Source organism: Dendropsophus ebraccatus, chromosome 7, assembly GCF_027789765.1.
Source record: "Dendropsophus ebraccatus isolate aDenEbr1 chromosome 7, aDenEbr1.pat, whole genome shotgun sequence".
NCBI lineage: Eukaryota > Metazoa > Chordata > Amphibia > Anura > Hylidae > Dendropsophus > Dendropsophus ebraccatus.
In genome coordinates, this window is record NC_091460.1 from 95,009,871 (window position 1) to 95,035,416 (window position 25,546).

The 25,546-nt window shown below is 45.3% G+C and overlaps 1 protein-coding gene across 2 annotated transcripts in view; it reads right to left on the minus strand.

Annotated features, from left to right (window-relative positions):
* Window positions 1-25,546, minus strand: part of MLLT1 (MLLT1 super elongation complex subunit) — a 208,678-nt gene that overhangs the window by 104,356 nt on the left and 78,776 nt on the right. The window contains exon 2 of one of the 2 annotated variants that reach the window (XM_069977922.1): window positions 1,367-1,403. The exons of the other annotated variant lie outside the window; for it this stretch is intronic. Within the exon in view, the coding sequence (XP_069834023.1) occupies window positions 1,367-1,403 (37 nt within the window). The remainder of the gene's footprint in view (window positions 1-1,366; window positions 1,404-25,546) is intronic. 2 annotated transcript variants of the gene reach the window in all.

Consider the following 25,546-nt stretch of genomic DNA (forward strand, 5'->3'; position numbering starts at 1 on the left):
ATCATCCTGATTCTGCCTACACTGCCCATCACTTTAGTCTCGGTCCTGCCAGCTCCTCCACTCGTCTCGCTAATGCAATGTCCTCCGGCATTCTTGTTCCTCCCAGCCTCCGACTACTTTTCTTAAAGGGCCATTGTGTCTCCACCATTTTCTGCCTCCACCCATTCTGTTCTGCCTGCACTGGAAGATCCTCCACCTGTTCCTTCTTGGTTGAGCGTTGGTGGATCCTCATGTTCTTAAGTGAAGGTGTGTTCCTGTGTTTGCTATTGTACCGCTACTCCAGGTATCCTGACCTATTCCTCAGCTAACGCCTGTCTGACCTTTTCTGTACCATTTTCCTCTTACATGGCCGACTTAAGATTCTCTGACCTACATCTTCCTGGAATCTTCAAGCAGTTGTGGTTCATAAATCTACAGTAACTGGATGACCACACATCTCTCACAAGGAGAATAGTCAGCTCACCACACCTGCACATATTATCCCCTCCTACAGGTGCACGGAGGTGCGAGCAATCACCAAGGAACAAGTAGTAAGGAAGATTCCAGCACCCAGTCGTCCAATTCTGATTCTTTTATTGTAGCATGGCAAAAAATAAATAAAAACCTGACAATCTCTGATGCGCTTCGGTCTGTTTAGACCTTAATCGTTGCATCAGAGATTGTCAAACTTTTATTGTTTTTTTTTGTCATGCTACAATAAAAGAATCAGAATTGGACAACTGGGTGCTGGAATCTTCCTTGCGACCACACGTCTCTAACTCAACATAATAAGAAATGGAATACTAAAAAGGGCAGAATAAATTGATTAGATAGTCTTCTCATGCCGATAATTTTCTATGTTTCTATCTAAAGCTGCCTGCCCCGATCTTGCGCCTGACTGACAACGCTGCTGTCTCGTTGTTGAAATACTGGTACTGTGATGATTCTCTTGTTGACGACTCAGCTTGCTACTTACACTCATTTACACTTACACTTATTTGTCTGTTTTTTTGGAACAACTGCTTCCCACACCAGAGCCACAACTCTGGAGCAGTCTGGGTACCTAGGGTGACCTGGGTACCTAGAGGGCACTAGACTCCACTCCCTGGTGTGGTCAAAAGCCTTGCTGGTCAGCCCAAGACTACTGTGGAAGAGCTGCTTCGGGAAATGAAGTGCCAGAGTGAGCGCCAGGACGTTCTGATGCAGTGTGCCCTTCAAGCTGCAGTGGGCACAAAATCCCATTAAACCATAGTAATGTTCATAGTCTCCCTGCTGTCCAGAGAGTACTTGATGTGGGCAAATTCTTTCTGGGAGCGTGACTGGGATACAAGAACCACATTTTCACTTTTTGTCTGTATTGTGGGGGCAATTGCTACTTGGTACACACCTTCCCACTTAAGCAGTGAAACTCCACTCTCTTGGACCTAGATAAGCAATATAATAAAATATTACTTTACTGAAAGAGTAGAAGATACTTGGAACAAACTTCTAGATGTGGTTGGTAAATTTTAATTAACCCTGCTGTTCTGTTCGGTCAAAAACGACCGAATTTGAAATTTGATATTTTTTAAAATATTCATTATGCGGTTCTGAAACTTGTGGTTTATTGACTTTTCCTCATTTGAGGGGTTCTTAGTAATAGCAGTTGTTTTTATTTATTTTTTGCTCCACGTTTTTAACTCTTGTACTGCTCGGTCAAAAATGACCGATAGCCTTTTATACTAATCTCCAGACATTTATATATAAAAAAAAAAAAAAAAAAAGAAGGAGTTATAATCTCATTTTGGTCAATCGTTATCAGACAACAGAAAGCCAGACATAATTTTACATTACAATGCCACTAAAGGGGCAGTTTATACTCTAGATCAGTGCTTCTCAAACTGTGAGGCGGGCCTCACCAGTGAGGCTCCCCCTAGTTGTTGGTGAGGCCCAGCTGGGGAGGCGGTTTTCACAAAGTAAGTATGATCTGCACAGTTCTTTTGCAGTTTGCAAAAATCTCCATTTTAGACATATTATTAATTTATTTTGTACACAGATGGTGAGGCCCGGCACCCTCTTGGCCAGTCTGGTGAGACCCAGGCATTGCCTTGGTCTGTTAGGTGAGGCTCCAGTAGAAAAAGTTTGAGAAGCACTGCTCTAGATCAACTCATAGGCACTTACACTTGTAAACGCAAAACTAAATCGGTGGCCAATGGTTGTTTTTTTACAATATTCTTGATGTGTTGGCGTACAATGCATTTGTGTTATGGCGTGAAATAGATCCAAATTGGAAGAAAAATAAAGTGTATAAAAGAAGAATGGGAATTTTTTTTAGAGGAATTGGGAAAATCACTGGTTAGCCCATTGAACAAAGAAAAGTAACACCCAGAGGTGATGAAGCTGCAGCCATTGTCCACAGGATCCAACAGCATGCTGAAGAAAGTAAACCAAGGGCTTCCACTAGTACTGCAACGATGGTCACAGCCTCCACCAGCAGTGCAACCAGCCTAAAACGAAAATGAAGCGCCTTCTTTCAAACATTAACCCCTTCGTGCTGCAGCTAGTTTGGGCCTTAATGACCAGGCTAATTTTTCAAAATCTGACCTGTCTCACTTTATGCTCTTATAGCTCAGTGATGCTTTAACGTATGCTAGCGATTCTGAGATTGTTTTTTCGTCACATATGGCACTTTATGTTAGTGGCAAAATTTGGTCACTACTTTGTGTGTTTTTTGTGAAAAACATCAAAATATCAAGAGAATTTTAAAAAATTTGCATTTTATGAACTTTGAAATTCTCTGCTTCTAAAAAAAGAAAGTCGTAGCACATAAATTAGTTACTAAGTCACATTACCAATATGTCTTCTTTATTCTGGCAAAATTTGGTAAACATATTTTACTTTTTTAGGGTGTTACGGGGCTTAGAAATTCATCAGCAAATTATCACATTTTCGTGAAAGTTTCCAAAACTGATTTTTTTAGGGACCAGTTCTTTTTTTTAAATGGATTTAGAAGTCTGGTATCCTGAAAACCCCATAAGTGACCCCATTTTGGAAACTACACACCTTAAAGAATTAATCTAGGGGTATAATGAGCATTTTAACCCTACAGGGGCTGGAGGAAAGTATTCACAATTAGGCAGTAAAAAAATGGAAAATTTAAATTTTCCAATAATATATACGTTTAGATTAAAGTTTCTCATTTTCAAAAGGAAAATGAGAGAAAAAGCACCCCAAAATTTGTAACGCAGGTTCTCTTGAGTACAACGGTACCCCATATGTGGGTGTAAATCACTGTATGGGCACACAGCGGGGCTCAGAAGGAAGGGAGCACCAATTAGCTTTTCCAATGCAGATTTTGCTCGAGAAGTTTGAGCGCCAGGTGCGTTTGCAGTGCCCCTGTAGTGTCAGCAGAGAGAAAAACCCCCATAAGTCACCCCATTTTGGAAAGTGCACCCCTCAAAGAATTCATCTTGGTGTGAGGTGAGCATTTTGACCCCACAGGCATTACAGGAAAGTATTCAAAAGAAGACAGTAAAAATGAAAAACTCGAATTCTTCCAATAATATGTTTGTTTAGTTTGAAATTTCTCAATTTCACGAGGAACAAGAGAAAAAAAGTACCCCAAAATTTGTACCACAGGTTCTCCTGAGTACAATGGTACCCCATATGTGGGCATAAACCACTGCATGGGCACACAGGAGGGCTCAGAAGGGAAGGAGCGCCAATTAGCTTTTTCAATGCAGATTTTGCTGAAGAAGTTTCTGAGCGCCAGGTCCGTTTGCAGCGCCCCTGTAGTGCCAGCAGAGTAAAATCTCCCAATAAGTCACTCCATTTTGGAAAGTATACCCCTCAGAGAATTCATTCATTTTGGGGTGTGGTGACCATTTTTACCCCACAGGTATTAGAGGAAAGTATTCAAAAGTAGACAGTAAAAATTAAAACTCAAATTTTTCCAATAATATGTTGGTTTAGTTAGAAATTTCTCACTTTGACGAGGAACAGGAGAGAAAACGTACCCCAAAATCTGTAACTCAGGTTCTCCTGAATAAAACGGTACCCCATATGTGGGCATAAACCACTGTATGGGCACACAGCAGGGCTCAGAAGGGAAGGAGCGCCAATTTGCTGGAGCAAAACCGCAGCTAGTAATGGTTATTAGAATAGCGCAGTTACTAAAATAAAATAAAAAAAATTAGATTACAGGTAATGTGGGGTCGTTACGGGCAACCTGGGGTGGTTATGGGCAACCTGAGGTAGTTACAGGTAATCTCGGGTGGGTATGGACAACATGGGGTGGTCACGGGCAACCTGCTGTGGTTACGGCAACCTAAGGGGTGGTTAAGGGCAACCTGCAGTGCTTACAGACAATCTGGGGTGGTTACGGGCAACGTGGGGTGGTTACAGATAAACTGAAGTGCTTATAGGTAATCTCGGGTGGTTACCGCAATCTGGGGTGGTCAGAGGCAACGTGCGGTGGTCAGAGGCAACGTGCGGTGGTCAGAGGCAACCTGCGGTGGTCAGAGGCAACCTGCGGTGGTCAGAGGCAACCTGCGGTGGTCAGAGGCAACCTGCGGTGGTCAGAGGCAACCTGCGGTGGTCAGAGGCAACCTGCGGTGGGGTGGTCAGAGGCAACCTGCGCTGGGGTGGTCAGAGGCAACCTGCGCTGGGGTGGTCAGAGGCAACCTGCGCTGGGGTGGTCAGAGGCAACCTGCGCTGGGGTGGTCAGAGGCAACCTGCGGTGGGGTGGTCAGAGGCAACGTGCGGTGGTCAGAGGCAACCTGCGCTGGGGTGGTCAGAGGCAACCTGCGCTGGGGTGGTCAGAGGCAACCTGCGCTGGGGTGGTCAGAGGCAACCTGCGCTGGGGTGGTCAGAGGCAACCTGCGCTGGGGTGGTCAGAGGCAACCTGCGGTGGGGTGGTCAGAGGCAACCTGCGGTGGGGTGGTCAGAGGCAACGTGCGGTGGTCAGAGGCAACCTGCGGTGGTCAGAGGCAACCTGCGGTGGTCAGAGGCAACCTGCGGTGGTCAGAGGCAACCTGCGGTGGTCAGAGGCAACCTGCGGTGGGGTGGTCAGAGGCAACCTGCGGTGGGGTGGTCAGAGGCAACCTGCGGTGGGGTGGTCAGAGGCAACCTGCGCTGGGGTGGTCAGAGGCAACCTGCGCTGGGGTGGTCAGAGGCAACCTGCGGTGGGGTGGTCAGAGGCAACCTGCGGTGGGGTGGTCAGAGGCAACGTGCGGTGGTCAGAGGCAACGTGCGGTGGTTACGTGCAGTGGTTACTTGCAATCTGGGGGGTTACATGTAAATCTGGCGTGATTACGGGAAACCTGGGGGGGGGTTATGTGCAACCTGGAAGGGTTACAGACAATCTGGGATTGTTACTGCTAAACTGAAGTGCTTATAGGTAATTTGGGGTGGTTACGAGCAATCTGGAGGGGGTCACTGGCAATGTGCGGTGGTTACGGGCAACGTGCGGTGGTTACGGGCAACGTGCGGTGGTTACGGGTGATCTGGGGTAGGGTTAGGGGTAATTTGGGAGTAAACTGCAATTATTACTATAATAAAAAAGTGTGTGTTTTATTTTTTTGTATGTTTGTCACTTTTTGTACTTTACACATTCATTTTCACTGTATTACTATGATTACTGTGATATTTTGTATCACAGTAATCATAGTTCAGTGACAGAGACCAAATTGGTCTCTGTCACTTTAAATTTTCCAGAGTTGGCCGGTTGTGAAGCGCATGCACACTTCATAACCAGCCAGGACGTCGAGGAGGACGGAGCTCCAGGATCAGGTGAGTATATGGGGAAGGGGGGGGGGGGGGGGGGTGACTGGGGGACGGGGGTGACAGGGGGGGTGGGGGGCGACTTCGGGGGTGGGGGGACATCACTTTTTATCCCGTTACCAATCATTTATGGTGACGGGATAAAAAGTGCCGGCGGCACATGGTACAAGCGATCAGCGGTATATAGTATATACTAGTGATGTCACGATACCAGAATTTTGAGTTCAATACCAATACTCGATTTTTTTGTTCGATACTCGATACCAGTTCGATACCTCGAAAAAAAATACAACACCCCCCCCCCCCCTTATAAGATCAGCACCCTCCTCACCTGACTTCCTCTGTGCTGCTGTGACCTCCCCTATAAGATCAGAACCCTCCTCTCCTGACATGCTCTGTGCTGCTGTGACCCTGTGACCTCCCCTATAAGATCAGCCCCCTCCTCTCTTGACATCCTCTGTGCTGCTGTGACCCTGTGACCTCCCCTATAAGATCAGCCCCCTCCTCTCCTGACATCCTCTGTGCTGCTGTGACCCTGTGACCTCCCCTATAAGATCAGCCCCCTCCTCTCCTGACATCCTCTGTGCTGCTGTGACCCTGTGACCTCCCCTATAAGATCAGCCCCCTCCTCTCCTGACATCCTCTGTGCTGCTGTGACCCTGTGACCTCCCCTATAAGATCAGCCCCCTCCTCTCCTGACATCCTCTGTGCTGCTGTGACCCTGTGACCTCCCCTATAAGATCAGCCCCCTCCTCTCCTGACATCCTCTGTGCAGCAAGGGACCAAACATTATGTTTATTGGGGACAGCATGGGGGGGGGGTCAGTAGTGGATTATAATGTGGGCGGATTGATGGGGGGGGGGGGGGGGGGGCAGGTTGGGTGAACAGCCCGGGGCCCAGGGTACATTTAATCCGCCACTGGGTACAGACTACAACCCCCACAGTGCAGGGAGCTGGTGAAGGCTGCCAGGTCTGGACGGACAGGAAACGGTTACTCTGCCTGGCAGGTCAGTTCCTGTCAGGGGGCAGGGGTGTAAGGGCAGGGATGCGGGGGCACACCAGAGGGCAGGGATGCGGGGGGACACAATAGAGGGCCGGGTGTGCGGGGGGCACACCAGAGGGCAGGGATGCGGGGGGCACACCAGAGGGCAGGGATGCGGGGGCACACTAGAGGGCCGGGTGTGCGGGGGGCACACCAGAGGGCAGGGATGCGGGGGGCACACCAGAGGGCAGGGATGCGGGGGCACACTAGAGGGCAGGGATGCGGGGGCACACTAGAGGGCAGGGATGTGGGGGCACACTAGAGGGCAGGGATGTTTGCAATGTCTGCACACATCCCCTGCTCTCACTGCGGTACCTGTGGACACTCAGCATGAGGCTTGTCAAAGCTGAGGGGAGGGGGATTTGTAAAGGGAGCTAATTTAAGGTGGAACAGACAGCCTGAACCTCGGCCACCAGGAAGATTAACCTTTGCTGCTGGCCAAGGTTCAGGCTGTCTGTTCCACCTTAAATTAGCTCCCTTTACAAATCCCCCTCCCCTCAGCTCCGGGAAGCTCCCAGCTGTCGGACCTCCGTTACTCCGTGCATATTCATGTGTGCACTCTCAGGCCGGTCAGGAAGCGCAGCCACCGAGAGTGTGCACACATGAATATGCATAGGAACAGCGCCGGGGATGGACAGAGGGCGAGCGGGCATCAGAGTCCTCAGCCTTAGACGCAGCTCCTCACTCCGGCTGCTGCATTCCAGGAGGGACAGGAGGCTGAGGTGTGACAGGCTGCGGGTGATTAGCAGCGGGGGTCTGTTACACATAGTAGCCGACCCCCACTGCTTCTGGAACGGCTCAGGATGGGTCAAATGCCGCTGTCAGTGTGACAGCGGCATCTGCACAAGTTACATAGCCGGCACATGCGATCGCTGTGTGCCGGCTATAACTTCTCACTGCAGTGAGCGGAGGAAGGGGCGGGCGGAGGAGGAGGTGACTGCAGGGAGCAGGGGGCGGCACACAGAGAACATGGCCGGTGCTTAGCTAGCCGCCAGCCGTGTTCTCTGCTCTATACTTTATATTAAGCTGCGTTATTAGGCAGCTTAATATAAAGTATCGATACCAGGAAATCCTGGTACCGAATCATTTTTTTGCCCGAAATATCGATAGTAGTATCGATATTTCGGTGCATCGTGCATCCCTAGTATATACCGCTGATCGCTTGTACCGGGACCCCACAGGGGGGTCCCCGATGACTGCCCCATGCTCTCCGCTACCTCCGGTGGCGGAGAGCATGGGGCTTTCATTCATTTAAACTTTTCCATCCCTGCGAACAAACATCGTTTGTTCGCAGGGATGGCTGCGGCCATCTTGGAAATGATGGCCGCCGGGGGAGGGGGGTTAGTTATCGGGGCACTAGGGGGGTCTGATCTGGGGTCTGATATACACTTATTTCATCTCCCCCCGCCGTGAATCCAGATGCAGGGAGATGAAAGGCGGCGGCGGCGGCACCGGTAATCCCCTTTACCGACGGCCGCCGCTATAACGTGAATAGCGGCGATCGTCGGTAAGGGGGGGGCCGGGACAGACCCCACACACTGCCCCAACCCCTCAGCTACCTCCCGGCCCCGCAGCCTTATTCTCTGCCATCGCCATAAAAAGCTGATGGCAGCAGAATAAGGCCCATTAGTGACCGCCGTAAAAAGCCGTATCTGCTGTCACTAAGGGGTTAAGTAATCACAAATCAAATGTGATATGTTGCAAAGTGCAAAGTACTTCAGCAAGAGACATGTAACTTATACCTGTGACAAATGCAAATAGTAAATTTAGCACCTTGAACCTTATTTCACATTTTATATAGAAAAAAAACTAGGCTTTTTATTTACTAGTTATAGTTTACAGTTTTATACAGTCTTTTTTGTGCAAAAGTGCATTATGCATGAATAATGCAATAAGGCCATCTAACTTTTTTGACACAAAAAAATATATAAATTAAGTTTTTTATTTCATTTTTAATTTGTTTATGAACAACCATGTTCACATACAGTACAATAATGCAAAAGATATTCAAACAAAACACTAGTTAGTTAAAAATCTAGACCTTAATAGGCCCGGTCAAAAATGACCAAAACATTATATGTGTATTTTAGAACCGAACAGAACAGCAGTGTTAACTGAATTTATACATGCCTGGGAACAAATGTGGTCTGCCAAAAATCTTCAATATTTCTCAGATGTTGTTATAAAGTGTATAGGGCTCTCACAACAGTCTACCAACAGATTGATGATATCGATGCAGATAGGGGTGGGACGGAAAAATGACTGTCCGATCCCTTTGTTCGGTCGATCACTACAAGCGGTTTCTCAAAATTTCGTCAACTGTCTCTAGGGGATTTGATCTGTGTGGTTATATACCTAGATAACATTCTAACATACTTACTGGATATCACCTCCTGCAGCTGTTAAAGGGAGAAGACTCAATGCAGGGCTTTCGATGGATCCAGAGAAGAAATCCACTGTCCTAAGTAGGTCACGTTCCCAGGGTCTTCAAGCAATACAGAGGTTCCTTAGTTTTGCCAATTTCTATCGGTAATTCATCCCAAACTTTTTTTTTTCCTCTCTGCTCCTATTTCTGCCCTGATTAAACGAGGGGAAGATGCAATGTCTGAACACTTAAGGCCAAGATGTTAGAAGTGTTCCCCATTCCACTGTGCCCCGTGCCGCCACAATTTCTATGTCACTGGCACAAAGGGCAAGTCTGCCAATGGTATCCCGTGTGTATTTTCTGCACACAGATTGCAGTGCATGTGTCGCAAGTATGCCAAGATAAGGTTTGGATTGATAAGACTCACCAAGCATGTGCGCAATCCACACTGACACTACATGCTTGAAATATGCACACGGGGCCCCGCAGGCTGGCTGTGTGCAAGTGAAGTAGGAAGCAGACATGGTGGCAGAGGGTTACAACAGATTGCGGGCAACACCTCTTTGACACTCATGGATCCCCTAAAAAGCAGACTATTGAAGGAAAGAAAGACACCAACAGCTTCTATCCCAGGTAATGGAAAAAAGATGGCCTATAGGACGTACTAATAGAGAAATGTAGTTCACGGAGACGTATACAACTATATAGAAGGAGGCAAAGCAGATTATAAATGCTGCTTCAGCCTCAAAAGAGCAAGAAATGGCAAAATCTGTTAAGGAGGGGAATAAAATCTTTGTTTCCCTGTCGCTTATATATCTGAAGAAGAATAGCTGCAGAATTACTAAAATAAGTATTGAGATAACCTTGCAATAATTTCTTGGCGCTCAAACCTCCGAGCTCGGGCACAGTCACTCCACTTCAATCAAGAGGTAGAGAGTCCCGATATTATTGCCAACCAGATATATTCTTTATTATAGTGCTATGAGTTTCAAGGGTTAACCACCCTCTTCATCAGGCACGATTGGGTACATTAAACACAGCATTATTAGTTTCTATGCTTAAAACCTATGCAGCTAGGTGGGTTTTGAGGTAATGAGATAGATATATATAGTTGTAAGAGTAGTTAAAATTATTCTCATCACAAATAATTGGGTTGTTGTTACTATAAAAGGTACCACCACCATTACTGCAACATGTAAGTAATGCAGTGAATTCCTAGGTGCATTGCCCCCTGAAAAACATGAATATGCAAAACAGGAGCCCGTGGAGCCTCATTGAAGAGTCTCAAAACACAGGACTAGCCAGATATTCCTCCGGGAAGGACCCAGCCAAGGGGCAGCTCCTGTTAGGAAACCACCAAAACCACCATATTAAGCGGCCCAATAAGTCAATGTAATGACAAGGGATAAACCAAGGCTAGATAACCATCCACATACAGCTGTTTCTAGCTTTAACCCCCCCCCCCCCCCCACAGCCCCTGGCCCGGAGCATACATTACCTGCTCGGCACCGCGGCTGTGTGTGAGACTCCCGGCTCTTGTCAGTCCCCATCATGAATTCAGTGCTGCCGTGTACTGATTGGCTAATAGGGACCGGGGGGCAATCTTTGGGTAATTTTTTTGGGATAGAAATCGCCTTTTTACAATGCGTGCTTCTTGAATTTCTAGTTTTCTGTAAAGAGAACTGTAGGGTATTTTTGTTTTCCACTTCTTCAGGTGGCCGCTGTTGAAAGAGAGGAAACCTCCTTAAAAAGTCACTGTCGTTTCTTTTTTTTTTTTTTTTTTTTGCAAAAATCTATGGTCCAAGCGATTTTAAGAAACTTTGTTATTGGGTTTATTAGGCAAATATGCCATTACCTGAATTTAAAAACACTTTCCCCAGGTCCCCGCTTCCTTCTCTCTCTCATTCGCTGCTCATTATCAGGAAATATCGATTTTTTTTTCATCAGTCGGACCCTGTCTGTTCTATGAAGAGGGGAGGGGGGAGGAGGGAGATTAGTCAGCAGCAGAGAACAAAGGATTACACAACGGGAGCTGCATGAAAGCCTTATTCCGAAGTCAGAGAGGTCAGTGCAGACGGTCAGAGGAGATAGCCGGTGATGCAGCTGTAAATAAACTCTTTGTTGTCCTGTTTTGGTGCCTCATCTCCCTCTACCCCTCCCCTCTCAATAGACAACAATGAAGACAGGGGGGAGAGCTTCAAACTGCTTTTTTATGATAAAAATGCTTTTTTTGGCTAATAAACCTAATTAGAAAGTTTCTTAAAATCGCCTGTATTATTGATTTCTGCAAAAAAAATTTAAACGCCACTTTAAAGAAGGTAGAGGTTATAATATTTCCTTCATGACTAATCATAAGGTCTAGAAACTCAATCTGGACATCTAAATAATTTAGAGCCAGAGTGATACCCCACGTTTCCTTGTTAATATGGCAGGTGAATTCCTCAATGGACTTGATATCTACCTTCCACAGGAAAAACAGATTGTCTATATAACATTTATAGGCTTGATGTATGTTTTTTCAAATGTGCCTATGAACAGGTTCACATATAACGGTGCCACCCGCGTGCCCTTGGCTGTGCCACACGTTTGATGGTACGTGGAACCATCATACTTAAATAAGTTATTCTTCAGGATGAAATTAACAGCCTCTATTAAAGTTACACTGGGCTGTTGGTATTCTGATATCTTTACACAAAAATTATTTTACAAAATTCACCCGAATTCTGTGATGTATGTTTGTATACAGGGCTGATATGTCCATTGTGACAAAGTATATGCCTGTATCCCAAGTTAGGCTGGGTTCACACTGAATTTTTGCAATCCGTTTTTTTTTGGGGAAAAAATGATGAAAAAAAACGAATGCATTTGTGTGCATCCGTTTTGAGCCGTTTTTTATTGACTTCCATTGTAAAAAAAAATGGATCTGTTTTCTTAACGGACAAAAAAGTAGTGTCAGCTACGTTTTTGTGTCCGTCAAAAAATAAAAAGGATCCATTTTGATCAGTTTTTTTTTTTACAATGGAAGTCAATGGAAAAACAGATCAAAAAATTTTGCAAAAAACTGATGAAAAAAACGGATTGCAAAAACAGTGTGAACCTAGCCTCATCTCTCTTAAAATGGTTATCAAATCTTTCGAGTTTATCAAGAAGCTGTCTAACCCTCGAATATATGGCTAAAGGATAAGATCCAAATACTTCAATAAATTGCTAGTAAGCCCACCTACCCCAGAGATTATTGGCCTTCCCGAGGGATTGGTCAGGGCTTTGTGTATCTTTGGGAGGTGATAGTAATATGGTATTGATGGATTTCAAACACTGAGGAATCTTTTCTCACCTTTAGTTAGGATTCCCTCCTTATTCAATTGATTAATTATGATGCACCTCAGATGGTGTGCCATTTTTTCAAACTAGATTCCATCATTGTTAAGAGATTTTAATAATTTAAAGTGTATATTTAAAGTAAATGTTCTTATGTTTTTAATTCAAAATATAATTCAAAATAATTACTTTATTTTTGGGTGAGAAGGACCGACCTTTTTGGAGTACATGGATTTCATAATTAGTTAACTGGTGTGAAGAAAAATTAAAGATGTTTTCTAGTTCTCCTTTGAAACTAGGAGCCTGTATTTTGTCCTTCTATTTTGTTTTACCCTTTTTCTCTTGGTTGCTGATACCTCCTTTCTTCCAAATTTTCCCATATTTACTTTCTATGCTTCTCTTAGGGGTGAAGATGCTTGGTATTGACTTGGGCCTCTGGCTCTGTGAAGTCTCCCCTAAAAAAAACTTTAGTTCTTCTTTACTCTTCTTTTGGGTACAAACACACGTACCGGGTCCGTAGTGAATTACTTGCTGTGAATTTGCAGCAAAATCTCCTTGTCTGTTAGTTTCTATGAGAATCCATACTCGCAGCGCGATTGACATCCTGCTGTGAGTATGTAAATGACAGCTCTGTTAACCCCACACTAGCCAGAGCAAACTGTACCTGCTCCTCAATCCAGCTTGCTTCGAGGGCTGCCGGCGTCTGGACGTCCTGCTCAGCCAATCAGTGTGCTGCAGCAGGGAACCCCGAAGCAAGCTGGATCGTGGAGCAGGTAATGTATGCTCTGGCCGGTGGGGGGGTTAACAGGACTGTCACTTACATATTCGCAGAGAGATGTTAATCCCACTCACAGAGAGATGTTAATCCCACTCAGAGTATGTATTCTCATAGAAACCAATGCAGGATTTGCAGAGGATTTTGCAACAAGAAAGCCGCTGCGGATCTGGTAGGTGTGTTTATACCCTTTATTGGTGTTGTCTACTACAATACTACCAGTCTCCTGGTTGTGATCTTCATCATTGTAATTAGGTGTATCAATCACAAGGGCGGTCACATGAAAATGTTGTGATAAATGTTCCAACTGAGTTATATCAGCCTGGGGATTACATTGGCTTTGAAATTCCAGCCTAATGTACATTTCAAATTTTTCTATGGTATTAATGATGAGGAGGGTCTTAATATATACCCAATTTAGTGTACAGTTGTATGTCCCAGTCATGTAATTCATCACAATGGACTTATGAGCACTGTATCCAAACATTCATCACGAAATTGAGGGAAATTGTGTAAAAGAATTTTTGGGTAAGGATATCAGAATACCAACAGCCCACTGTAACTTTTTTAATAGAGGCTCTTGAATTCATCCTAAAGAATAACCAAGTATGATGGTGAAACTTACTATCAAATGCGAGGCACAGCCATTAGTATTCGGTGGGCTCCATCGTATGCAAACCTGTTCATTGGCACATTTGAAAACACATATTAGATCAAGCCCCCTGTTTGCAAAACACGTCATAGTCTATAAAAATTATGTAGAGGACCTGTTTTTCCTGTAGAAAGGAGATATCAAGTGCACTGAGGAATTCACCTGCCATATTAACACCACCACGTGGGGTATCACTCTGTATGACTCCCATTCAGATGTTCAGATTGAGTTTCTAGACTTGATGATTAGTCATAAAGAAGGAAAGATTATAACATCCAGCTTCTTTTAGGAGGTTAACTCCAACAGTAAGGGCCCTATTCCACCGGACGATTATCAGATTATCATTAAATCGCTCGAATCTAAACGATAATCGTTCATTTGAATAGCAGTTAACGACTAATGACCGAACGAGAAATCGTTGATCGTTTAAATAGACCTGAACCTATTTTTATCGTTGCTCGTTCGCATTGAATAAGAAGTCGTTTGGTTGTTCGCAGTAGTGACGAACGCAATAGCGACAACAAGACGACCGCAAGAACGATCATAAGTAACGATTATATTTCCATGTGAATGGCCGAATGATTTCAGGTCTTTCGTAATATCGGTCGTGGTCGTCCGGTGGAATAGGGCCCTAACCGTTCTTTCAACAGAGGCCAAATGAAGAAGTGGAAAACAAATATACCCTACAGTCAATACAAAAAAATACGCAAAAATTGTACAGAGAACGAGACATTCAAGAAGCAGGATGGTATTCTAAAAAAGGATACCCAAAGAAATTACTATGCAACGTATATAAGATAACATGTGAGTTGACCCAAGATGAATGTCTAAAGGCTCTATGGCACAAACAGATCTGAAGACAGATTATCTGCCAAAGATTTAAAAGCCAAACCCAGGAGTGGATTTGAAAATAGGAGAAATCCAGTCTTTCCTTTATGACCTGTTCTCTGTTTATAGTCTGTTCCTGGGTTTGGCTTCAAATCTTTGGCAGATAATCCGTCGTCAGATCTGTTGAAGTAATAGGGCCTTTAGAAAGAAAAAGTACCTGATGACCAACAGATAACTAGGATTAATTTCATTACTACTGCAGATTTAATAGGAATATCAAAATCCTCCACGGGGGGAATGTTGGAGTGAGCGGTCGCACAGCTCTGAGCTCCGCCGGGGGAACTGCAGATAACGGGGGATAACTTGAGCACCTGCACTCTACCTCTGCTCAAACATGTCCAGGAGGGGATCACAGAAGTCCCCGCACCTGCTCCAGCTCCGTGGGACCGCTTTCCACCGGTCCCCTGGATGCATATCTTGCCACAGATGGAGGGAGCTGAAAATCCAAGATGGCGCCGGCAGCGTGGCACACCGCAGCACAGACTGAGGGCTCTCTCTCTCTTTATCCCCAGCACATTCCGGCAGCAGTTAGGACTCTCACGGGTCAGAGGGGCAGGGAGACGCGATATTGGGGAACTAGCCCAAACCATTCCCCGACCTACAGACCCCTCTGCAACAGTCCAGTCCACTATGGAACAGGGTGCACAAGCTACCTCACCAGGCGCCATAGGGGCTGCAGTGCCTCCATCTTCCTCGACCCCTATATCTGTAGGCTCTCCTCCAGGCAGAGAGCAGCCACCACTCCCTCAAAGGCAGCAAGGGAAGAATAAAAGTACCCCTGTGGTACACACGGCCAGACCCCTTTCCCCATTGCCAAATTGGTTCTTGCAGGACACAGGAGATTGCCCCCATATGTCTAAGCAGGCTAAAGTTACAGGGGCACAGACAGACTCTTGGTGGTCTAACAGATCCTCTGCCTCAGACCCTGAGGATTCTACTCTGCCTGCTCCGCCCAGAGGTCTAACCTGGCGCAAATGCCTGCAAAATATATCTACTAAAGAGGTCCGGGCTTGCAAATCTGAAATAACTGTGGTTAGAAAGGACTTTATCACCATATCGCGCAGATAATATTATGGATAATATTGAAGGAGAAGAACATGATACTACCCAGGCATATGTTGCTGATATACATACTACTGTGGTGGCTCAACAATGTGCCCTTTGTGATTACCAGCGCCACCTAGAAGATTTAGATAACCGAGGGCGCAGGCACAACATCCGGGTAAGAGGGGTGTACGAAGCAGAGGGAGAAGAAGACGTACAGGCTACTCTTACATCTCTTTTCAATACGATCCTCTCAGCCCCTGCAGATTATGTCAAAAAAATGGATCATGCTCGCAGGGCCTTGCGCCCTAAAGATAGGTCATCACAGCCCAGAGACATCATTTTGTTGCATAACAGACTACGCACTGAAAGACTATAATGGCGAAAGCTTGACCTTATTAAATTTGCAGATGTTCCAGTCCAACTAATGCCAGACCTCTCCTGGGTCACTTTACAGAAGAGACGTTTGCTGTGGCCCCTCCTACAATTGCTCATAGATTCTAATGTTTCTTATAGAACATTTAGTCTCATAGCCCGCAAGAATGGCCGTTCAGGACTGCAGAATTAAATACGTATGTTGGGGGTGGAGCATGAGTCGAAACTTGAGCCGCCCTCTCTACGGACCATCGATGGGCCGGTGAAGCTCATGGTAGGCTGGTTAAGCGTCATGATCCTTGCTACTTACCCTGACTTGTAAGGCTCTTTTTGGGTTGGCACGCTGTGTATATGCTGGCTCGGAGGTCACTGAGCCGGTGAGAGAGGCTCGGCTCTCCTGCTGGAACTGCACTGCTGATCTGTCTACTGTGCTCCCTTTCAGAGTACTCACGTGACTGTGTGCTGCGGGCAGGCCGGTGAGGGTGGCCCGAAGTGGATGTGACGAACGCCAGGCATTCGGCAGGAGACATAGAGGACCCGTGGCGGCGCTCGCAGCTGCTGGACCCTGTCAGTGAAAGGTGCCTGGTGGTGCGGCGTGGGGGCCGGGACTGCAGCCTCTGACTGGTGAACTGGGGCGTATGATTTCTGGAGTCTGCCTGGAGGGAGCTGGAGCGGCGACGCAGAAGAGGGTAACTGGGAACATAGAAATCTTTGGGCTGTGCCTAGGCTTATAAATTAAATGTTAACTTTCACCCATAGACAGTTAATGTATCTATATATGTGGTGTGAGACTAATATTAACCCCCCCCCCCCCCCCCCCCCCTCTGAATTATCACCTCTCAGTGGCCCACTAGCTAACCAGGACACTGTCTCACTGCTGTGTAGCAGAACTGTGAATGGCATGTAAAGTCATGTATGGATGCTTCTAACCCTCATTGTAACAAACTGACTGGAAGACATGTAGGCAGTATGAACACGGATTGTGCTGTCTTTACTGTGTGCCCTGGGTGCAGCAGTTTTTCTCTCAGTGTAACATTGTGGAGTTCTATATCACCCCCCTGCTTTTCTTGTGTGATTTGGACCAAAACTCTCTTTTCTGAACTACCTTCTCTCAGTGGTCCACTAGGTAACAAGGTCTCTCCTTAACTGCTGCGTAGTAGAACTGTGTAGGGTGTGCAGAGTTGTGCATGGTAGCTACTAACCCCTGTCGTAACAAACTGCTTTGAAGGCATGTGGGCAGTGTGAATACGGACTCTGCTGTCCTTGCCGTGTGCCCTTAAAGGAGTAGTGCGGCGCTAAAAAATTATTCACAGAATAACACACATTACAAAGTTATACAACTATGTAATGTATGTTATGTCTGTGAATAGCCCCCTTCCCCGTGTCCCACCACCCCCACCCGTGTACCCGGAAGTGTTGGTGCATCATACATTACCTGATCCGTGTCGAGGGCCGTCCGCCATTTTGTGCCAAACGTCGTCATCTTCGGACGGACGGCCGAGTCGCTGCCGCCTGTCCCCCCTCCGCCGCGTCACAACTGTGCTCAGTCGCGATTGGCTAAGCACAGTTATGCTCAGCCAATCGCGGATGAGCATCGGATGACGCTGCAGAGGGCGGCCGGCATTCGGAACAGACGGAGCTGTTCGCCGGCCGGCCGAAGAAGACGTCACTGAATGAAGATCGGAAACGGGTGTCGGCACGTGACAGGTGAGTATAGAGCATCACACTTCCGAGTACACGGATGGGGGTGGTGGGACACGGGGAAGGGGGCCATTCACAGATATAACATACATTACAAAGTTGTATAACTTTGTAATGTGTGTTATTGTGTGAATAATTCTTTACCGCCGCACTACCCCTTTAAGCTGTGCAGGGGTTCTGAATCCATATTCAGCGGTCTTTCCTTCAGCGTACATCGTGGCGTTCCATTTGAACCCTCCCTGTTTTTTCTATATGGATTGGATTTAAATCCTTTCTCCTAAACTAACGCTACGCAGTGGTGCTACTAAATGATGTGGATAAAGTGGTAACGCCTGCTCCATCGCATAAGTTCGGATCGTATTGAGATTGGTTTAGGGGATAATCTCCACTCATACAAGCTAACTTGAGTGTGGTGAGGCGGTAGTAACATTGAAAGTGTCTCTTGCGTTGAGTACCCATAGACTGTCAGAAGGCACTAAACTGGTATACTGTCAGTGCCCCTAGGAGCTACTGTGAAGATCCGCAACTCTGCTTTCAACTAAACTCCGACCTCCTGAATTTCGAATAAACTAAAGGAAAAAACTGTGGTTTGAATTCCTGTCCATACAGTGTACTTATTTAGTCTCAGACAGTACTAACTTTGCACGCCGCTAATTTTTTTTTTTTCAGCAGGAAGATCTTTATTGATATATTGTTTGTGTCTTTGGATAAGCAGTTGTGGGGTTGACGCGGTACTAGCTATATTAGCTATATGCTCTGGTTGTTTGTTACTAAGGAAATTTGAGGGTGGGGTGGATTGAATTGTACCTTGCTGACTGGGGTGGTGGAGTAGTGGGGGACATAGAGTGTCTTGCAACGGAGTTGGAGTATTGTTTATTGTAGTATCTATCACTGATAACTTAAAATGTCACGGAAAGGACAAAAAGTAAGTCCAGGGAAAGACCCCAAAGACATCAAGGGCCCCGCTAAAACAGAAAAGTTGTTTGGGTCCCCAACGGTGAAGGGAAAGGGTACAAGTAAAGCCAGCGAAAAGGAAAGAAGGGAGTCAATTGGGGTGGCGGAAAGAGGGGGGGGGGGCAGAGCAGCCAAGCTGGTTGGCTGAGATTTTGGGGACAATAAAAAAAAATGTGATGTCTCTATATCTGGTTTAACAACACAGGTGGGAGCTCTGGGATCAGAGAGTACAACGATGAGAGCCGATCTGAATAAATTCAGGGAAAGATTTGAGCAAGCCAAACAGCGGATTAGTAATTTGGAAGATGAATTCAAACCAGTAAAAGACAACTCAGAGAAAATGACCTTAGAAAATCAGATGTTAAGGAAGAAAGTGGTTGAACTAGAAGATAGGTCGAGATGGAATAACCTCGGAATGATTGGTGTACCTGAAGGGATGGAGGGGAAAGATGCGGTGCAATTAGTTCAAGATTGGTTAGTAAAAGAGTTTGGAAAGGAAAAATTCTCTGAGCATTTTGCAGTGGAAAGGGCCCATCGGGTCCCTTTAAGCCCTTTGCCCCCAGGGAGCCCACCAAGAACCATATAGCTTAACCTAAGTTTCTTAACATCAGAGATATGGAACAAACTCTGCATAACGCCCGGGAGAAAGGCGATATAAGGATAAATAACAATAAAAGTATGTTCTTTCCTGATTACGCCACAGAGACCTAAAAGCAGAGAGAGGCATATATTAACATTAATAGGAGATTACAACAAAAACAAGTAAAGTACGCCCTTCTTTTTCTAGCTAGATTGAGGGTCATCTATGAAGAAAAGGCTTGGTTTTTTGGCACGCCTAAAGAAGCTGTGGATTGGCTAGACAGGCAGGGGTTATAAATAATCATGAGTTTCTCATTTTTTTTAGAAAAAAGTTTGTGATAATAGGAGGTCCGAAGGGTTTTTTGCTCCAAGTGTGAGATTGTTTTTTTTTTGCCTGGGTCGTGGGTATGGTGGGGGGGAGGGGTTTTGGTCTCCATGCTCGGGGTTGGTTTTTTTTTCTCTCCTTTCTTTTTCTGAATCTCCTTTTGGTTACCTAAGATTAAATGGTTAAAATTCTGTCATGGAATATTCGGGGCTTAGGGGAGAGGGATAAAGGACTGGCTGTAATGAACATCCTTAAAGATCATCAACCGTGCATTGTTGGTTTACTGGAAACCCACCTGGCTAAGGATACAGTGTCTAAGGTTCATAAGACATAGTGGGGAACTCAATTCCATGCAGTATATTCCTGTTACTCCAGGGGAGTTTTGGTACTGGTCCACAAAAAAATAAAGTGGCTATTGATGGATCAGAGAATTGATGAGGGGGGAAGATTTGTATTCCTTCACTGTCAAGTTGAGGGCCTGGAATGTATCTTAGCTTTTGTATACATCCCCCCCCCCCCCCCCCACCATTTAAACCAGAGATACTAGAACAAGTGTTCTCCTATAGTAATAAGTACAATGGCTGCCCATTGCTAGTAATCGGGGATTTCAATGCTGTCATGAGTGAACAAATTGACAGGTTTAGGTTACGCCAGCCAATTCACGGTTGGGGAGTTGGGACTGACGGATCTGTGGCGTGTGAGGAACCCGGAGATTCAGAAATACTCTTGTTGGAACAAAACCTGCAACACTCAGTCCAGGATGGTTTTGGTTAACACAGTTATGGCAAACTGGGTTAGGGATATAAAGTATCTACCTCGCTGTTTATCCGATCATGGCCCATTATTGGTTCATCTGGATATTCAGGGACGTAGAGTTAGACACGTATAAATTAAAAGCACACTGGTTTAACTTAATAGAAGATATGTCCACAATAGATAAAGAATTGGAGGAAATATGGAGAATAAATTTTGGTAGTGCACAGTTAGGGATTGTATGGGGCACTGTTAAACCAATAGTTAGAGGGAAATACTATGGCATTATACAGAGTAAAACAGCAAACTTTAAGAGAAAAGAAAAGGAATTAAGAGAGAAAGTTGAATCATTAGACACTGAGTTTAGAGGAGATCCTATACCAGTCACGCAAAGAAATTTGTATATAGGACAGGAAGAGTTAGACATCTGGTCGAGCTTCTCATGTCAGCTTCTTTGTCTAGTCTCTCTGTTCATTGCCTTGCCTTCTATCTCTGTTCGCAAGAACAGAGAGAGAGAGAAGCTTGGAGCACCCATTACTTTAGATGAGCTTGAAGAAGTCCTTGCCAGTGCGCCTAGTAGTTCAACACCCGGGCTGGATTGTCTTTCCTACGAGATATACAAGAGGCATAAAAAGGTTTTGCTCCCAGCTCTCCAGCAGGTCCTTGAGAATTCTCTGGAGGAAGGGAGCTTACCAGGTTCCATGAGAGAGGCGGAGATAATCCTGATACCCAAGGAAAGGAAGGACCCCCTAGAGAGAGGGTCTTATAGACCCATCTTGCTACTGAATGTTGATACAAAACTGTTTGCAGGGGTGTTAGCCAAGAGGCTGAGTGGAGTTGTCAGAGATATTATAAATAAAGACCAGACAGGTTTTATACCTGGCCGCTCGATTAAATAAAAACTTAGAAGGCTTTATGAGAATATTCAGATATCGGGGTCCGAGGATGCCGTTAAAGGCTTTTGACGGGGTGGAGTGGGAATACCTGTGGCGGGTGATGGGACAGTTTGGGCTAGGCAGTAATTATATAGATATGGTTAAGCTGTTATATGATGTAAGAGCAGCCGTTACAGTAAATGGGTCTCAGTCGTCCCCTCTTAGGTTGGAACGCGGGACTAGGCAGGGATGCCCTCTCTCCCCCTTACTCTTCGCCCTTAGTATAGAGCCTTTGGCGAATCTCCTTAGGTTGGACCCAAGTATTGTTGGTTTTGGGGCGAGGGGGACAGAGTGTCTCTCTATGCCGACGATTTACTTTTATTCCTCAGAGATCTCGTAATAGCGGTTTCAAGAGTGGTAGATCTTAACCAGGACATTGGGCAGTTCTCCAGTTTGGAGATAGACTTCCAAACTGAGGGAAGTCTGTGTCTATGCAAGTAGGCTCGAAAAAAAGATACAGACTCTCTGCTGGGGCGGGGGGGGGGGGGGTCTGGGTATCCAGGAGCATTGAAGCTTTTAACGAGCTTAACTTGATCCTCATGATTAAAGAGCTAGAGAAAAAAGTGGAGATTTGGCTTAAGCTCCCCCTATCTAGAGTGGAAAGGTTGGTTCTGTTGAAGACAGTATGTCTGCCGAAACTCTTGTATGTTTTCGGGGCCGCCCCTGTTTGGGCGGAGAAGAAACATTTTAGGAGAATTAAAACGGCATTAAATTATCTAATATGGGGCTGCAAACGTGTCCGAATAAAATTGGAATTACTAACTGTACCAAGGGATGGGGGGGGGGGGGGGGGTTGGGCCTTCAGTCATTGGAACTATATTTCCTGGCTTCCCAGGCTTACTAGCTACTGAATTGGAGGGAAACCCCATTCTTTTCCCTTTTAGGAGAGGGTTTAAAAGACACACAATTAGTGTTGGAATTGCTGGAATGCTGGAATTTTGGAAAGAGGGTTGGGTTCAACCTGGCCAATGGTTATTGTCTTAGTTAGAACATGGAAGGAGTTGAGAACACTATTGAAAGTGGGAGGGTCTTCTTTCTTTTTCTCACTTATGGGATCATACCGGACTGGTCGAGGTGCAGAAGCTAGGGGTAATAAATAGCCTGTTGGTGAAGGATCTGAGATTGTTGACGGACATGATTGTATTGGGGAAATTAGATCATAACCTCGGCGAAAATATGTGGTTCGATTATATGAGATTATCAAATGCAGTGAAAATGGATCTGAAAAACCCGGATAACAGATTTAAGGTGAACTTGACAATATATAAACTGAGGGGATGGGGAGCTAGTGGTAAAGGGGTGTCATTATAAGTGCTTCATTTTAGAGAGGGACCTCGGATTTGGGAGCCAGGGAGCTTGGGAGTTAGACATTGGGGTTAAGGTGAACTGCACAACTGTGTACCGTAATATTAAAAAAGTGGCATCATCTGGAAATCATCAGTTGATCAAGTTTAACATAGTCCATAGACTTTATTATACCCCGCCTTGTTAGAATTTTGTGATGTAATTATGTTTTTTTTTTTCTCTTTGGTTGTAATTATGTTTTTTTTTTTCCTCTTTGGTTACGAATTTTGTATGTTTTTTAAAAATAATAAAATTTTAGAATATATATATAAAAAAAAGTAATGGCCGTTCAGCATCCCTTTGCACTGCAGCAGATCTTCAAGATTTCTGTGATTCCTTGGACTTGCCGGTGCCTGACCTGCCTCATTGCGAGATGGTTTCTCTCCCTCCCCCACCACCTCCGGTTTGGTCTCAAGTTAAACCTAGATGCAAGAAGAACCAGCCTAAAGACACTTCCCAGCTAGAGTCTCAGTCTCCCAGAATCCAGTCATCTTGAGTTGCTTGGACTTCCTAGTGTGGTGACCCTATGCGATATATCACCCTGGAACCTCGCTCTATGTTTTCTTCTTTTCTATGATACTGAGTGTTTGCATTCTGTTTTCCATTCTCTTCCCCCTCCATGATCTATAGATAATTTAGGTTTTTTTTTATGGCGTTCCCCTGGCGCCGCTCTTCACAGAAGTTTTATTAGTTATTACTGCTGATACTAACCCGACTCCCCCATACTGCTAGGGATTATTATATCTCTTCGAGGTTTGCGTAGTACCTCGGAGGGGATTATTTTTCCCCCTTCCTCTCCTAATTTTGGTTGGGAAGTGGAAGTTTTGGTCTCCTTTTTCCTCTCTTTGAACCATCCCTTCTCCTTCCTCTCTTCCATTTTTTTTTTTTCTATAGTCTTATTTCTTATCCCACTTTCCTTAGCGGAAGCTGTGTTGTGGGTTTTTGGATGCATACCTACTTCTTTTCCTACAGCTATATGGATACAATTTTCATAGCTATTGTTCTGTGTTGGTTTGTGTTGTCTTCCCATGTTCCCTGATATATGTTTCCCTCACCCGCTGTGCTCTCTATTTCAGCTCTGATGGATACTGCCGAAGGACTCTTGGATATGCTATCCTATGGGTACGACCACCTCGAGAGGGCTTGGACGTGTTCAGGTTCTTCCCCTACCGTTAGGAAGGGAGCCCATTTGGTTACTCTGGTGTCTTTTCCCCTAGTGAACAACCAAGGTGCATTTCTTTACGGTTAATGTTAAAGGACTAAACTCCAACCGCAAGCGAAGGCTCTTGTTAAAGGAGTTGAAGTCCTCGCAGACGGATATTGTGTTTGTACAGGAGACGTATTATGACAGTTCAGGCTCATTTAATTTCATTAAACACATCTTCCCTACAACTTATTCAGCCTATAGAGAAGATAAACAGGGAGGTGTAGCTATACTGATAGTTAAAGATTGCCCGATCAGTCTCAGTGTAGCTATGTGATCCTGGTGGGGTGTCTGAGGGACTCTCCCGTGGTGCTTTGTTATGTATATTGCCCAAATTCCGGTAAGGTCTCTTTTCCTACTCGCCCATTTTCGGAAGTCTCTAAGGTTCAGCAATACCTTTCCTCTCCTGTGCTTCTGATGGGTGGAGACTTTAATATACCACTCTCCCCGGGGATGGACAGACTTTCTGTACAACAAGGGCCTCCTTTATCCTCTTTAGTTCAACTCTCCCAGAGGTTTCGGCAACTTATTCGCAATCATCATCTTTATGATTTATGGAGGATTTCTAACCCCTCAGACAAAGTTTATACGTTTTACTCTCAGGTTCACTCTACGCATACGTGTATTGATTACTTTTTTAGCAATATCCTAGGCCTGAGGTTGTTGGAATCCTCTGAGATCGCGGGAATCACTTGGTCAGATCATTCTCCAGTGACTTTGCACTTTAAATCTCTTCATATCCCTCAGACTATGTCACTGGAGGCTTAATGAATTCTTAGTCAAGAACCCCGTACATCTCGAATCCCTGAAACAGTGTATCCGCCACTACTTTGCTGAAAATATGGTGAGTGTCTCATCCTTGTAAGTCCTCTGGGAGGCCCATAAGTCGGTCCATGTTGGCCCAGATGCGAACCCTTGAACGCAAACTGGCCACCTCACCTTCTGTTTTGCTGAGGCTAGTGGAGGTACGGTCCCAGCTAAAAGATTTGATAGTACTTCATGTGGACAAATTTTTAGAATATACCAGGCATAAATATTATGATAAGGCCAACAAGACACATAGCATCTCACAATTGAGAAGCAAGTAGGGTAAGATACAAGCTTCCCACTGGATCCCACTGGATGCCTGCATTATGCCCCTGATCGCATAGCTTATTTATTTGCAGACTATTACACTCGTCTGTATTCCCTCCCCTCTGAACTACCATCAAACCCGGAAGCTAGACAACAATGTTTGGATCAATTTTTACACTCGTCAGTTGCCCACCCTGTCGGAGAGTGATAGAGAGGAGCTTAACTCTCCAAAATCCCTTGAGGAATTATTTGAGGTGTTGAAAAAATTACCAAATGGTAAAGCCCCTGGCCCTGATGGGCTGACATATATTTACTACAAGACACTCAAACTATTTGTCTCCCCATCTTTTGCCCCTCTACAATTCCTTTTTGTCTGGTTCTCCTGTACCTGATACTATGCTAGAATCCTTTATCACAGTTGTGCCTAAACCGAGTAAAGACCCAGCAGAATGTAGTAGCTACAGACCTATTTCGCTTCT